The 13635-nt window shown below is 48.6% G+C and overlaps 5 protein-coding genes across 5 annotated transcripts; 2 read left to right on the top strand and 3 right to left on the bottom strand.

Annotated features, from left to right (window-relative positions):
- Window positions 1-455: 455 nt before the first annotated feature.
- EDB91DRAFT_1140571 (batten's disease protein Cln3) lies at window positions 456-2439 on the top strand. The gene is made up of 10 exons (XM_041318967.1): window positions 456-524; window positions 572-762; window positions 813-879; window positions 937-1157; window positions 1209-1458; window positions 1512-1525; window positions 1581-1601; window positions 1650-1742; window positions 1802-2028; window positions 2086-2439. Exons 1-10 carry the CDS (start codon window positions 461-463, stop codon window positions 2300-2302), a joined length of 1365 nt encoding a protein of 454 aa, XP_041176052.1. The 5' UTR covers window positions 456-460; the 3' UTR covers window positions 2303-2439.
- Window positions 2440-6495, bottom strand: EDB91DRAFT_1140568 (fungal-specific transcription factor domain-containing protein). The gene is made up of 13 exons (XM_041318966.1): window positions 6179-6495; window positions 6051-6127; window positions 5965-5992; window positions 5597-5900; window positions 5518-5529; window positions 4828-5463; window positions 4759-4768; window positions 4611-4702; window positions 4452-4560; window positions 4182-4397; window positions 3926-4131; window positions 3723-3866; window positions 2440-3659 (listed from the first exon to the last, which is right to left on the bottom strand). Exons 1-13 carry the CDS (start codon window positions 6292-6294, stop codon window positions 2541-2543), a joined length of 3069 nt encoding a protein of 1022 aa, XP_041176051.1. The 5' UTR covers window positions 6295-6495; the 3' UTR covers window positions 2440-2540.
- Window positions 6496-7353: 858 nt separating this feature from the next.
- On the bottom strand, window positions 7354-8813 carry EDB91DRAFT_1140556 (TB2/DP1, HVA22 family-domain-containing protein). Its single transcript, XM_041318965.1, has 3 exons — window positions 8717-8813; window positions 8512-8667; window positions 7354-8460 (listed from the first exon to the last, which is right to left on the bottom strand). The coding sequence occupies exons 1-3, from the start codon at window positions 8746-8748 to the stop codon at window positions 7659-7661; spliced, it is 990 nt and encodes a 329-aa protein (XP_041176050.1). The 5' UTR covers window positions 8749-8813; the 3' UTR covers window positions 7354-7658.
- An 80-nt stretch (window positions 8814-8893) lies between these two features.
- On the top strand, window positions 8894-10501 carry EDB91DRAFT_482925 (uncharacterized protein). The gene is made up of 7 exons (XM_041327419.1): window positions 8894-9084; window positions 9141-9186; window positions 9243-9345; window positions 9395-9456; window positions 9512-9588; window positions 9636-9745; window positions 9796-10501. The coding sequence occupies exons 1-7, from the start codon at window positions 8964-8966 to the stop codon at window positions 10315-10317; spliced, it is 1041 nt and encodes a 346-aa protein (XP_041176049.1). The 5' UTR covers window positions 8894-8963; the 3' UTR covers window positions 10318-10501.
- An 824-nt stretch (window positions 10502-11325) lies between these two features.
- On the bottom strand, window positions 11326-12952 carry EDB91DRAFT_1140549 (velvet factor-domain-containing protein). The gene is made up of 5 exons (XM_041318964.1): window positions 12500-12952; window positions 12331-12447; window positions 11900-12278; window positions 11665-11841; window positions 11326-11608 (listed from the first exon to the last, which is right to left on the bottom strand). Exons 1-5 carry the CDS (start codon window positions 12631-12633, stop codon window positions 11459-11461), a joined length of 957 nt encoding a protein of 318 aa, XP_041176048.1. The 5' UTR covers window positions 12634-12952; the 3' UTR covers window positions 11326-11458.
- Window positions 12953-13635: the final 683 nt, after the last annotated feature.

The following is a 13635-nucleotide window of genomic DNA, read 5'->3' as shown; positions in this document are numbered from 1 at the left end:
GTTACTGTGTCAGCGAACTGTACTCACTGACCCCAAAAAGGGGGGTCAGATTCAAACAGGGATGCAACATGTTTTCCAAGCGTTACTTACACATTTATATACTTGACCAGCTGCGTCGATGCACAGTATTTTATGATATTGACATCTGAGCCCTGCGACAATCTCAAACTTCAGTCTATACGCTCGAACTCTCTTCCTGCTCACAATATCCAAGCCGGTTGCTCCCCCAGATGTCAGTTGAACGACACGCCGCCGCTCATCATAGTGAAGGAGGTTTGGTAGAGGATTCTTTAGTTATACCTAGCACAGGTCAGTGTTAGACATGAATGGCAAGTGGTATGTTGATTGTAGCAAAGCTTTCCAATTTGACGCCATGGTGATCAGTCACCAGGCTAGAACTGAATTGCACCATGACGCCATTTTTCATCGAAGCCCGTACTGATTAGCTTGTTCGGCAGGCATGCACAAACGGTCGTCGTTGAAGCTTGGAGTATCTTTCTTCCTCTTTGGACTCGTAAACAATGGTATGTCATTTTTCTTTCTTCAAAAGCAGGCTCTCATCATCATAAAGTACTCTACGTCATCATACTTTCGGCTGCGCTCGATCTTGTCCCTCCGTCAACACCCAAGGGCATTATTGCCTTCTGTAATATCACTCCCGCCTTACTTGTGAAGCTTGGGTGGCCGTACTTTCTCAAGGGTCGCATACGTTATGCCCGACGCATTATCGGCTGCTGCACGTTAAGCTTTATAGGCATGCTGGTAAGCTGACACCAGATTTACTTATAAACCGCAATTCACATATTACACAGGTCATTGCCTTGCATGAAAGCCTCTTTTCGAGGCTGTTGGGAATATGTTTTGCGTCGTTTTCGTCGGGTGAGTTCACAAATCCATCAAGCACACCTGTTTCTCACTTCGAACAACAAACAACAGGTCTGGGAGAAATGTCCTTCTTACAGCTTTCGACAACATACAGCCGTTCGGCAGGAGGTCAAAGCGTTGGGTCCGCGTCATCTTACGGTTTGAGTTATTCCATATTAATGCTACTTGACAGGTACTTCGCCTCAGGTACTGGAGCTGCAGGTATTGTCGGAGCATTTATGTGGTGGGAACTCAGGGGTCTGGGTGTTCGTACTGGTGTTGGCATCTCAGCGGTAAGAATATAAATAAAGTGGTCAGAAAACATCTCTCATGTTGCATCACAGGTCCTCCCATTTATTCTTCCTCTGGCGTACTTTTTCCTGCTTCCTCGTCCAGCAGCATTTATGCACCAGTCATCTTCTGCATCATACACACTCGTTCCTGCCGACGACCTTGCGACTGAAATTACCGATGATTTATCTGCAGAAGATGGCTTAGAATCTCATGTAGAGCCCAAGATCACCGTCGCCTTATCAGCCACGGATAAATGGCGTTTGGTCAAACCGATGCTATTGAAATATATGCTTCCACTATGTGAGTAGTTTCTATTGCTCGCGATCCCTATACGTCTAATAATTTGCTACCAGTTTGCGTTTATACCGTAAGTATCCATTAATCTCAAGTGTAGCGCCTGCCTTCTGACCCAAGCGACCTAGTTCGAGTATACTATCAACCAAGTACGTTGTCCACAGTCCCGCGCTTCTAGTCTTTCTGAACATATACAGGGTATCGCACCAACCTTATTATACCCCGTTCCGTCACACGGCCTTCTCAGCAAGATCATCCACTCCGTCCGCGACTATTATCCACTATGGCAGGTCCGCTTGATCATCTGCCGTGATCCTCGGAACACGTTCTGATAACGACTCTTTTACAGCTAGTCTACCAAACCACGGTCTTTTTCTCGCGTTCAAGCATATCTCTGGGCTTGAAAACCCTTCCGGCCCACCTCCTCCCTGCTCCGGCTATCATCCAGTTCGTGATACTGCTTATACTGGTCTTAGAATCTTCTGTTGGGCTGCTTCCGGAAGATCGTGCGGCAGGAAGTATATTCCTGGTGTTTGTGCTCATCAGCATAGAAGGCATATGCGGCGGATTGGCTTAGTGAGTCCTATTTTCAGCCACAGAAGCTGATGATTTGTCTGATTGATTGTCCGCTAGTGTCAACGTGTTCCATCGCATTAATCAAGAGCAACCAGATCCATCCTCGGTACACGACCCCGAGCTCACAAAGCAAGAGCGAGAGTTTAAGATAGCTTCCGTTGGTTTTGCTGACAGTTCAGGGATTTTACTGGCTTCGATTCTCGCGGTCCCTACCGAGTTAGAACTTTGTAGAGCGCAAGTTGCAAGGGCGAAATATCTATGTCGAGGGCTCTAGGTCCACAGAGTTCTTGCGTCTCACTTCAGGATCGATCTGCGAAGGACACATGGATAATCAGGCACACGAGGTCAGATATGATTTATGTACATCGTTTTGGGGAGTAATAATACACATTGCGCTGGGGTAACAAGAACAACTAAGCAGAATGAGGAAATAATGCTAAGTAGCAATGAGAGCCAAACGAAAGCACTGGGACAGCGTGGCCAATACGGATCCGAAGGAACAGGAGCGTGCTCTACGTCAGCGGACGCGACGAACCGACGTAAACATTAAATGACTGCCACGTCTCTTGCAAATGGTGCTGCTGGGTAACCGACGGGTATTCTGCAGCGGGTGCAGGAGCTTGGTATTGCTGGGATGTTCGGTACTGATTGTCGTAGTGTGAGGACTGGTAATACACAGTGCTTTCCTGCGCCTGATACGACTGCTGCGTAGATTGCCAATATGATTGGGAAGGTTCTGCATTGTAGTCACCAGGAGCGCGCGGGTCTGCAGTACTGAAGGACGATGATGACTGATATGGAACATGAGTGTAAAAACCAGGCTGTTCTTGGCTGTAGTATTGCTGGTGCTGGTGTTGGTGCTGTGGGTCAGGATGATGGTGATGTTGTTGTTGTTGCTGCTGCTGCTGTTGGGGATGTTGCTGATGAGGGTCCGGATGGTATTGTGTACGATCAGGCTGGTGATGGTGGGATTGTGGCAACGGCTGAGCGTACTGAGGCTCATGCTGATAGTGTTGACCTTGACTGCCAGACGAGTACGCAGATTCCCTGCGCTGGCTCTCGTTTTGGTAGGGGGTCTGTGCCTCGACCGGCTGGGAAAAACCATGGGATGGGGCGGAAAAGTGATCATGGTATCCTTGCGGCGGCTGTGTAACTGGATAATGCTGCTGCTGCTGGACCGACTGCGCCTGTGATGGGCCCTCCTGCGCAGTGGCCATTCCGCGTAATTCTTCGGCATGCGCGGGCACACTGAAAGCGTCGTCTTCGGTGTAATACGCGTCTCGTTGCGCATTATGAAGCTGAGCATTGAGATCGCCCTCGAACCTGCTCCACTGCTCGCGCAGCGACGGGTGAATGTTGCTAAATGCCTGTGGGGGAGCCGCTTCTCCCTGCAACAGCGGAGATTGACTAGGATTTGATGTGCTACTTGCAGGTGGTGTATGGCTGGCTCGTCCTGAAGAAGGTGTCACGGGGGCCTTAGTGACAACCTTGTTTATTTGACCTCTGAAAATCGAAAGTTCATCCTTGGGCTTCGTTGGACCCGTGCCCGAGAAAATATCTCGTCGAGTCACGCTAGGAGTGGCAGTACTGTATGCTTGCTCAGCTTTCTGTAACAGCCTCTCAAGGATAGGCTACCAAGGTATCGCCATCAGCATTGTTCGGTATTTGCTATGCTATTGTGAGTGCAAACGTACAAGGAATTTTCCAGCTCGACCGCCAAAAGCAGATGCTTCCTTGAAAAGGTTAACAGCGCGTCGCAGTTCGGTCAAGGCTGCAGTGGTGATCTTGGATCGAGAACCGCTTCCGGATGCATGCGTGACGACGGAAGATAGCATCACCTGAATATGTGGAGTATCAGCATGGTATCTAGGATGGTATGGCAGCGGAATCTGCTCACGGACGAGGAGAACGCGTGGGTCCATAGAACCCAGAAGCGGGCGATCTGTGCTGGGAACAAGTCGAACTGCGTACGGACGTCGCTAATCAGTTCACAGGCACTGCGATATCCTGCAAGGAACGATGGTGCGTATGGGCTGTTCATGGGGTTTGTGGGATTGTTTGATACAGCTTCCGCAAAAAAGCATCGATGAACATATAGCAGGGCTGCAATGGATTTAGATGTTGCTTTGATACTGGACTGTGCTGGGACTTACTAAGGTGCCGGTAGTTACGGGGCATGTAATGCTTCATTGCTTCCGCAAGTTCAGCGCCTTCTCTGGGAGGCCGTTGAGCATATTTTGGGAGCTCCATGTCGCGAATCTTGCGATCCAGTTCAATGATAACAGAATATTTTGGCACCTTTGCTGTCTGTGCATGTTGGATGACTGTAGATATGCATTGGAAACCAAAGCGAGCCTTCCACGCCGGGACTGAGGTATTTATCGTTGAGGCCCACATACGAAAGTAAAGAAAAGAGGACATACAGCTTAGCAAAATACTTCCATCTTCATCAACCGTGGAATCAGGATCGTTGGGCAGCTCGCAGTCTACGAAAGGCAGATAAAACGTAGCAAGACGACCTGTGGCTAAGGACTATGTAAAAGTTGAACACTCGATAGGATAACAAGACAAGTCAGATCTACCTGCCACCCATCTGTGATAAAAAGCTCCCAGAACAGCGCACGGCGCTTTTGTACCTCTTGCGTAGGTAGTTGCCAGCGGGCACAATCACGGTCTGGCAGTGGATGATGAGCTGATTTGACCCGTAATCCAAATGATCAAATTACTAACGCAGTCCAATCTATATAAAGGCGAGCACAGGTCAAGATAGAAACAAGAAATGAAATACCAATAGCTTACACTCTGAGCCAACTTCGTTGCGAGTCCAAAGATTCCCCAGGTGCTCTCGATGCTGTTTTCTCCGCTGCAAAGGCCTTGATAAATTGCGAGTAAAGCCAGCGTTTGAATGGTTGCCACTGATGGTGGGCGGTCAAGTACAGGCTCCAAGTTTAAGGCAGCGCGCGTCAGCTTGAAATACATGTCGGCTTCCTCGTTGTCTGGCGCAGGGGGTAATCTATGGTCCGTCAGTGCTCCGAAGCAGAAGATCACAAACATCAACGCGAGCTCATGAGGACCTTTGCTCAAAGCATCATTTGCCTCATTCTCCGATGTCACCGGCGGCGCCACAGAACCCGGATAGATGAGATCTGCCGCCTCCGCGTACCACAAAGGAAGGTTCTCCTCCATCAGTTGTCGCTTTGTTACCGCTCCGAAGAACCACGGTGCTTGCTGCAGATACAGTTCACTCAAGTGGCGAGCACGATGCCAAGGAGGTAGATAATTTTGAATGAGGTAGTTAAAATCAACCTCGTCGGTAAACACTGGAGCCAAAGGGAAAGACTTTGACAGATGCCTGACAGCGGAAGGTAGACGTTCATTATGCTGCGATCTGTCACCTGGACTAAAATTAGTTGCAGGTGGTACGGCAGACTCTCCCTACATAATTTAAATCAGTTTAGCGGTATTGTTGACAGGACTGCAATAGCTTACAATGAGCAAGCTCTAGATGCATTTTTTGTGATGCAATTAGCTGTTGTGAGGTCACAGGCCCAGAGCTGACAATACCCACCTCAGATCCGGCTGATGGGCCATAAAAGGTTGCAGCTCCATCGTCCCGTATGGCGAGCGTCCCAAAAGATTCGATGTATTGCGAGTCATCATCGACTTCATTTTTGGATTTACCTGCCGTTTCCTCATCCACGGCAGCATGCAAATCTATGATTGACTTAATGTCCAGGAGATCTCGATGCAGAAGAGGGTGCTGTTCGCTAGGACTGGTTTGCACAATAGCAAGTGCGTCTTCAAGTTGACGAATCCTGTCACTCATTTGTGCAATCTTTTGATGCAATTTTTCTGTATCTGCTAGCACAAACCTGAAATTGGGAATAACATCGGCATGGAGTCCTCAGCCACCTAAATGGCTGACATGAAACCTACCGAGTTCCCTGACCAGTCGTGAGAGAGCCTAGCGCCCATAGCCTTAATAAGCAGCATCTAACAGCAGATTGGCGGGGTGCACATACCATTAGGACAGATAGCCGGGCAGCCTCTGCGTTTGCATGAAGAGCACGGGACAGTTTTGTCGCATTTCAATTTGAGCCTGGCCCGCAAGGAGTCAGAGTGAGGAATTACACAATTGCGCAGTACCTACCTTCTACACTCGGCGCAGGACATAGCGCCTCGGCTTCTCTTCTGCTCCTTGTCGATAGCCTTTTGGGCCTCCCTGGAGTCAGGCTGACGAGCATTTCCACGGGATGCTTGAGGCATAATTTTAGACCTGGGCGTCTGGGGGGCAACGAAGACGCGTAAAACTGGGCTGCAGTTAAGGAGAAAGAAAAAGAAAGGTTGCGGAGGTCAATAACCTACATTTGTGTCCGTCCCTGACTTTAAGTCTTTCATCGAAATGGAATTACAGCGATTTACGTAAGTTTGCTTCCGCTCTCACATTTACCGTTCATGTTCGAGGCTAAAAAGTCCCATCATGGCGGGCGATTTCTCATCATATCGAAGTTGCAAGCTACTCACCTTTGCCATCCTCAGCGTCGGCTGCGTGCTTGCTGAAATCTAGGTGCTGCCATGGAGCCGCTGGCCTGGGTGCTACTGGCAACTGGATAATCTAGATCATTCATCTACAAGTTAGCTCCATGGCACCATGGCACGCAAACGTCCGAATCAGATAAGGTCCACGTTTTCGCTACGTATTGAGCATGCTCTTCCCTATCAGCTACAGCGAAATTAGTAAGCAAATATGATATATATCCTTTCTACACTCATCGACATCCTCCGTTGACCATGGGTCCTTCATTCAAAGTTGTTGCTACCGTACCAGCGTTAATCAACCAACTGGCAGATTTATGAATTTATTCTTGATAAGAAGTAATACGTGGACGTGTTGGACGTTGAACCAGAAGGCTCATGGCATTCTTCCAGTCTTACAGCGACCTCAAGTCACCATAAGTTAATAACTGATAACAGCCCACCAGGGCTGGTAGTGCCTTCGCCGACTCGATCGGTGCTTCCGCAGCTCTTTCTCCTCGGCTTGTTCCACTGTCACCCTGGCGTCTATGACGGAGGAGAAACGGAGAAGTTACTCTAGGTCAAAGTCTTGCGTTTGATTGAATCTAGAATCTGTCTAAAACTGCCATATGTGATCCATCAGATTGCGCGGTGCGAACATCGGAACTTCGTGTTATCGCATTGGCGCTTGTGTTTATAACCTTCAAGTTGGCGCTCAGTACTCAGTACTCAGTCCGCGACTTACTTGCTTCGAACGTTCTGAACGTTCCATGTGGATTGGTGGTGGCAAAAAATAATTTATGATGGTGTCAATGAAAATTGCACATGAAAGATGTGTAAGTCTGCTACGACGTGCACAGCGAGAACTATGAGAATTCGAAGGGAAAATATTGCGCGTGCAATGAGCTATGACACATATATGTACGTAGTGGTAGTGTGAAAATGTGGTAAGGTGAAACGCTACGAGTCTTGCTCTGTAGCGTTGGTTGCCGGGTAGAGGAGTGCAACTCCTCACAAATATACACCATGATCAGGAATTACCGAGTATGTACACCCGTGCGAATGTAAATAAGAATCCACTATGATACAAATCCCCAGCATGATCCGGCTCCCAGCTAATCTGACTTTCCACCCTTGCTTGGCGCCGCGCTCCCCCAGCCAAACCAGGTGGCCGGCTTCCTTGCCTCATTATTGTCATGACCCTCCTCACGGCCAGAGTCCCCATCAATGTCGTACCCCTCTGCATCGCTGGGGACGTCCACCTCCTCGAATCGCCCAACAAAGCTGGACCCACGCTCCCGCAGCTCAAAGTCCGAAGATGCACGGGAGGGTGGCTGGACAGAGCCTGAAGCGGGGGGAGTCGGGATACTAGGCCGCTCTGCCGAATTAATGAATGCAAGCTCAGCTTCGAGCTCGCGCTTGCGATCTTTCATGAATGAACCAGGGCCCTGACGACCAGCGTCAGAATGCCTTGTGAAGGTGTTTGCGGGAGTGTTCCAAGCTTGATCAGCAGAAGTTCCCGCTGCCACAGCACTTTGCCGCAGCAATGCGGTACCAGAAGCGACGATAGTAGGACCGTACGAGCGCCACAGTCCCCTAACAAGTTGGGCAGGCCCTGACGCTGGGTCAGCCAACGTTGGGGGTGCACCGTTGTCTGTCACCCCGCCCGCAGGGGCAAAATTGGCCTGTTGCTGTTGACCGATTGCTGCAGCAACTGCGTCCCATAAGGTGCGAAACCTGTCATGGATGAAGGTATAGACACGAGATTTGAAAGATGCGAGCGTTGCATCGATCTGAGACTCATGAGTGTGGAAGAATGGTTGAAGATGGTTGATATAGAGGTAGGATGAGCCGCGCGTCTGTGGGAGTGCTAGATAGAGAAGAAATAGGGTCTTTATGAGGTAGTAGAACGGTATCCTATTTACACTTAGCATGGAATACTAATGCCATCGATGAAAACCGACTGACCATGAAACGAGCCACTCCGCAAGATACTCAACTCCGACGATACATCCAAGGACTGACCAATACATGAGCCATCGTTCCAAATCCTCCTCGGAGGCAGGTCTCTGGGAAAGTGTCTTGTAGGATGCGTAGCCAGGATAAAGAAAAACGACAACCGAACTAAACAATACATCGGTATGCAACTCTCTGAACATCTCTGAAGACATACCTAATAACGCAAGATGCAAAATAGAATAACATGGTGTGGAGGATATCTAGACGGGCAGAAAAGAAATCAGCGTGCACAGTACTTAAGGCTGCAACGCTGCAACTGTCGATTTGCGGATGATTACGTCATCAATTGCATTTGTTTCGTTACGCGTGAGCCACAGACGCGTCTTGTAGATGGGACTCGCGCAACTTCGAGGAACTTTTGAGCACTGTAGGTTGAACAATCTCTGATACTAATTTCTAACATGGCACGGCGTAAGAAAAAGTCGCTTTTCACGCATAAGAAAGCCTCTAAACCAAAGTCTACAATTGACCTACCCACCGATGGCGAATGGAAAACAATGCAAGTTTATGGCGAGTTTGTAGGTACGAGCCATTTCCACTGTTCTTGCGACTTGACGTAGTGACTGTTTGGATTTCAGTTGTCGATGAGGATGGAAACCACCATTCATTCTCCCGTGACGAAACGTCTGTGTCTCGAGCTCACTTTATCATAAGACGTAGCAAAAACTAACACTCAAAAGCGCGTTTATTCTACCGGAAGGGATGCTTCCGGACGAGAACCACCATCCGACCACGTATTGGATTGGTAGAATCAAAGAAATTAGGGCAAGAAACCCCCAAGATGTATGTCCCGCCACCAACCAGGGATCATATTCACTCAATCATGATGCAGGTATGGGCTCGCGTGCAGTGGTACTGGTCGCCTCGGGAAGTTGCCACCGTGATCAAGTCATTGTAAGTCATCACGGAGAATCGACGTTCATGATCAACGTGTTCTGAAATATCACAGCGATGTCAGCGGCTGTGGCCAATATGAAAAGATTTACTCAGACTACTTCGATTATGTATCAACGAGTAGCTTCTGTGGTAAATATTATCCCTTGTGTTGCATTATCAGTTTGAACCCCTTCCAGATCACGCAAGTGTTGCGAGATACCATGAACGCGAGGTCGAGCAAAATGTTTTCGACTCCGATGACTTCTACCATCGATACGACCTGGAATACCGCGCTCGGAAAATCGTCGTGAGTATTCATACTTTCAAGTGGAAGACATGATGATGATCTTTTCACAGCCGAAGGTCACGTTTTCTGCTTGTAACTGCACTGTGCCTTACAATCCCGATCGAGACCCAGTAATGCATTTCTGCCCCCGTCCAGCTTGTCGAATAGCTTTCCATCAAGAGTGTTTGGTACTACCTGTGCCCAAATTAAATAAATCTGCAAGGTTCCGAAAGTTCATAGAATCGTGGCCAGACACAGATGAAAAGCTATCGGTGGAAGAATTGGTCGACTCACGGTCATGCCGTAAAAGGAGAAAGGGATTAGAATCCTCGATCTCGGATCCCCTTGAGGAATTTCCGGAAGAGCTAGTCAAGGCAGCTCAGCAACAGATTGTAAAAGGTTTCCAAGCGGGGGGCGTTGTCGGGAACGTGAGAGAGGTGGTTGCGGCTCGTCGATTGATCTACAACAGCTTGCTTGACGGTTCGACGTTACCCGCTGACTGGAAGGATAAGGTCGATGTCGAAGCAGCTATTCCCCCGAACAAGAGGAACTTTCCCGTGTTTTTGTGTCCCCTGTGCGAGAGTCCCATTTGATAATAAAGGACATTGCAGAGGGTTCTCGCATAGATATCCTACTCATACCTACGGAGTCACCGATACCATTTCGTTCTGCACAAGCTGCTTAATCCCAGACAACTACCTATGTAGCCATATTGACACCATTGCATATACAGCACTAGACTAGACTACACTCTGTACAGTAGCCAAGGAAGTCACATTGCGCCCAGTTCCTACTAGGGGTATATGACGCAACTTAGTACTCTGCATCTTACCATTGACGTACCCTGACCATTATGCCTAAAAGCACGGCCGCAAAAAGTACGGCCGCGAGGGCAAGTAAACATCCCCATTAACCCGTCTTATGTGTAACATGCCTTTCATCTGGTCAGACTCCATACAAGATGAGGTCCGCTGGGACGAGGTCGGGTATTCCACCCAACAGTTCAGAAGATTCTACCCCACGTCCAACATCCGCGGAATCAGGAAACGCTCTCATCGCTATGACCAAGAAGCAGTCTTTACAAGAGAAACAGGAAGTGAGTATATGTTTCAATTTCAGTTATGAACCCTTGATTCATATTGTCAGGGGGTCTGCTCCCCTGGTCATAATCCAAAGACCGGACGGGCGTCCGTTCAGACGGATGTCCAGAAGACAGTGGAGGACGAGCTACTTCTCAAAGCTGCAGAGGGTGATGCAAGTCCCAGCACAGCTAAAAAACCGTCAGGACGAAAGAAGACCCAGCAGAAATCGAAGATATATCCTGTTGGGACTACAAGGAAGGGCACCGGACGATCTCGAGCCCGTGGACAAGGTCGCAAAGTTACCACTACAGATTATAATGATGAATAGACCCATGAAGTGGGAGCGTTTGATGGCATGTCGACTGACGATGCTGATGCGAAGAGTGAGCTACTTTATTCGTGTCATCTGATTATCAACTCACCAGCCAGCGCCTTCGCAGTGGCCCAGATCTTTAGCGCATTTGGGTAGTGAACATGCCAATATGGACTTGAACAAAACAAACCGAGTCAGAAGCAAGATATATATGTTCGTGTATGTATGTACATGCCTGCTGTTAAGGTATAATTAAATTTTTGCCGGAGAAACCGAAGTGAAGATGCGAAGTCCTTCGAACACAGCCGCCCTGATCCAGAACCTCACACTGCAGCGAATTCAATCACACTCGCTCCCGTTCCTTGTATTCCTTGTGGCTCTGCCTTTGCCTTTTCTGCGAGATGAGGTGACGCTGCTTTCGAAACCCTTTTTCTTGCGCTTGCGCTCCGTCTCACGGGTATTGAGTCGTACCCCGTATTTGGAGAGTTGCTAGACACGCAACAGATTGTCAATTAAAATATGGCTTCCGAGGGGTGCCAGGTTACCTTTGATAGCTCTGTTGAGGGTTGCAAACCAGGAAATTCTTTTGTTGAATATATGTGGAACGGGCCACCACGGCACTCAGCCTGCACCGGTACATCTGATAGATTTGTCATGCGCGAAAAAATATCGAAGATGCGGTAGCGGAGGAAAAAGTCACCCTCGGCCTTTACCGCGAGGTCCTAGATTACGTGCATCCGTCATGTGAAAGTAACACCTCGATAACAACCAGAGACGTACAGCGAATGGAAAGACGAGAGCCCTCTTGCCTTGATATTCAATACATGCTGGTTGAACGAATGTAGCACCTGAGAGTGCAGTGGTGCATTTCATGTTTTCAGCGAGTGACAACGAGTCGAGATGGGCGTAGGGATGAAACTGGGGTAGCTGAGCATCTGACGCGGGAACCCCACCTGTACCGCTTATGGGAGGTAAATGATCGGTAGCCATCCTCGGTAAAATCGAAGGTAGCGGGTAGGGGGATGAGCGAACAGGTTCCACTACCGGTGAAAGTTGGTGAGGGAGACGGACGAGGGAGGCTGGCTCCGATAAGCTATTGGACCTATTATGGACTTGAAACAAGTCGACATTGCAGAGTAATCCAAGGTTTTGTATGTCGCTGGAAAGATGATATGAAAATATTATGGCAGACCTGAGTTGTGATGACTGACTCATAGTTCTGAACTTCTTGTTCGTATTCATTGTCAGTTCCTTCATTATAGATGTGGAATAACTTGAGTTGGACGACTGGTGGGGGATCGAGAGGGCGTCGGTCTACACGGGCATACCTGGATGCAAGTTCAGCCACATGAAAACAAGTGAAGGAGGCACCGTTTTCACTTTCGCCCCAAGTCTGCTTTTTGTATCTCGACCAACTCAGCACGTACGCATCTTCCCTGGAACTGGCCAGAAATGAAATGAATGGGTGCATTGATGTAGGAAGTTATGGTTCTACGTGTCGACTCGTGCATCATGTGCTGGCAGGAGGCTGGCCCAGCTAGCTGTGAAAGTTTCTAGAACAAGAAAGGTTATGTTGAGACGTAAGCTTGTACCACTAAAAATCGGCGCTAGAGTGTACTGAATATCATTCAACGTAGTCTTCGATGAAAGTTTCCCTTGCTCGCTGTGATTGTCGATCTTGGTTATATAGACGCCAAATGGAGAATGGGAGGAGTATACTTCTTTTGCATCTCTCTACTCAAGGTTCTTCCTGCTGTCGACCAAAACTCGAGGACATATCAGAGGTAAGAATGAGATTGTATGAACCAGTTATTCTTGCGACAATGATTACAGTTTGCCGACTTCATTACCATTGCGTCATTCTCAAGCCCATCCGTTTTACCCGGCTCTTTGGCGCACTCTCATGGAACCAGCAACACGGCGGCGAACATTCAGACCACGTGCTAACGCTATTGTTGACTCGTCGAGGAACTCTAATGAGAATACACAGGTCACTTCATCTATCTACGGTCTTAAACCCATACTAAATCACAACCAGTGTTTTAATAATGAGCGCTGTCGTCCAAGCCCTTGAGCACGTCGCGCAACCGGTAGAATTTCAATGCCGCCCGAGTCGGTAGCGACCATCGTCTCATCCAACCCCTTGAATTTGATTGTTTGATATCGCCTACAAGCACTCTGCGCGCCGCGGTAAGCAATACCGAACTGTGTGGGATGCGCAGGACTGTTCAGCAGAACCACAGGGTTTGGTTCTATCGATGTCTTATTCTCTTTGCATTCGTCATTCTGGAATACAGAACGCAGATGCCAATCTGTAGACTATCCAAACACTCGACGTAGCATTGGCAACGCAGCACAGCCGAGTTTCAAGGAGTGTTTCAACCACTGAAACGCGCATAACCTGCGGGAGGAGATCCGTCGCTTACAATCTTCTACTGTTTAAAAGGCGTGCACCTCAGCTGCTAACTCCTCAGCCTTTTCTTCTCCTTCGTTTTCTCGGCTCATCCAGGTGCAGG

This window comes from Suillus paluster, assembly GCF_016628075.1.
Source record: "Suillus paluster strain FC165 chromosome Unknown EDB91scaffold_35, whole genome shotgun sequence".
NCBI lineage: Eukaryota > Fungi > Basidiomycota > Agaricomycetes > Boletales > Suillaceae > Suillus > Suillus paluster.
The sequence above is the reverse complement of the archived record's forward strand: the minus strand, read 5'-3'. Positions and strand labels throughout refer to the sequence as shown.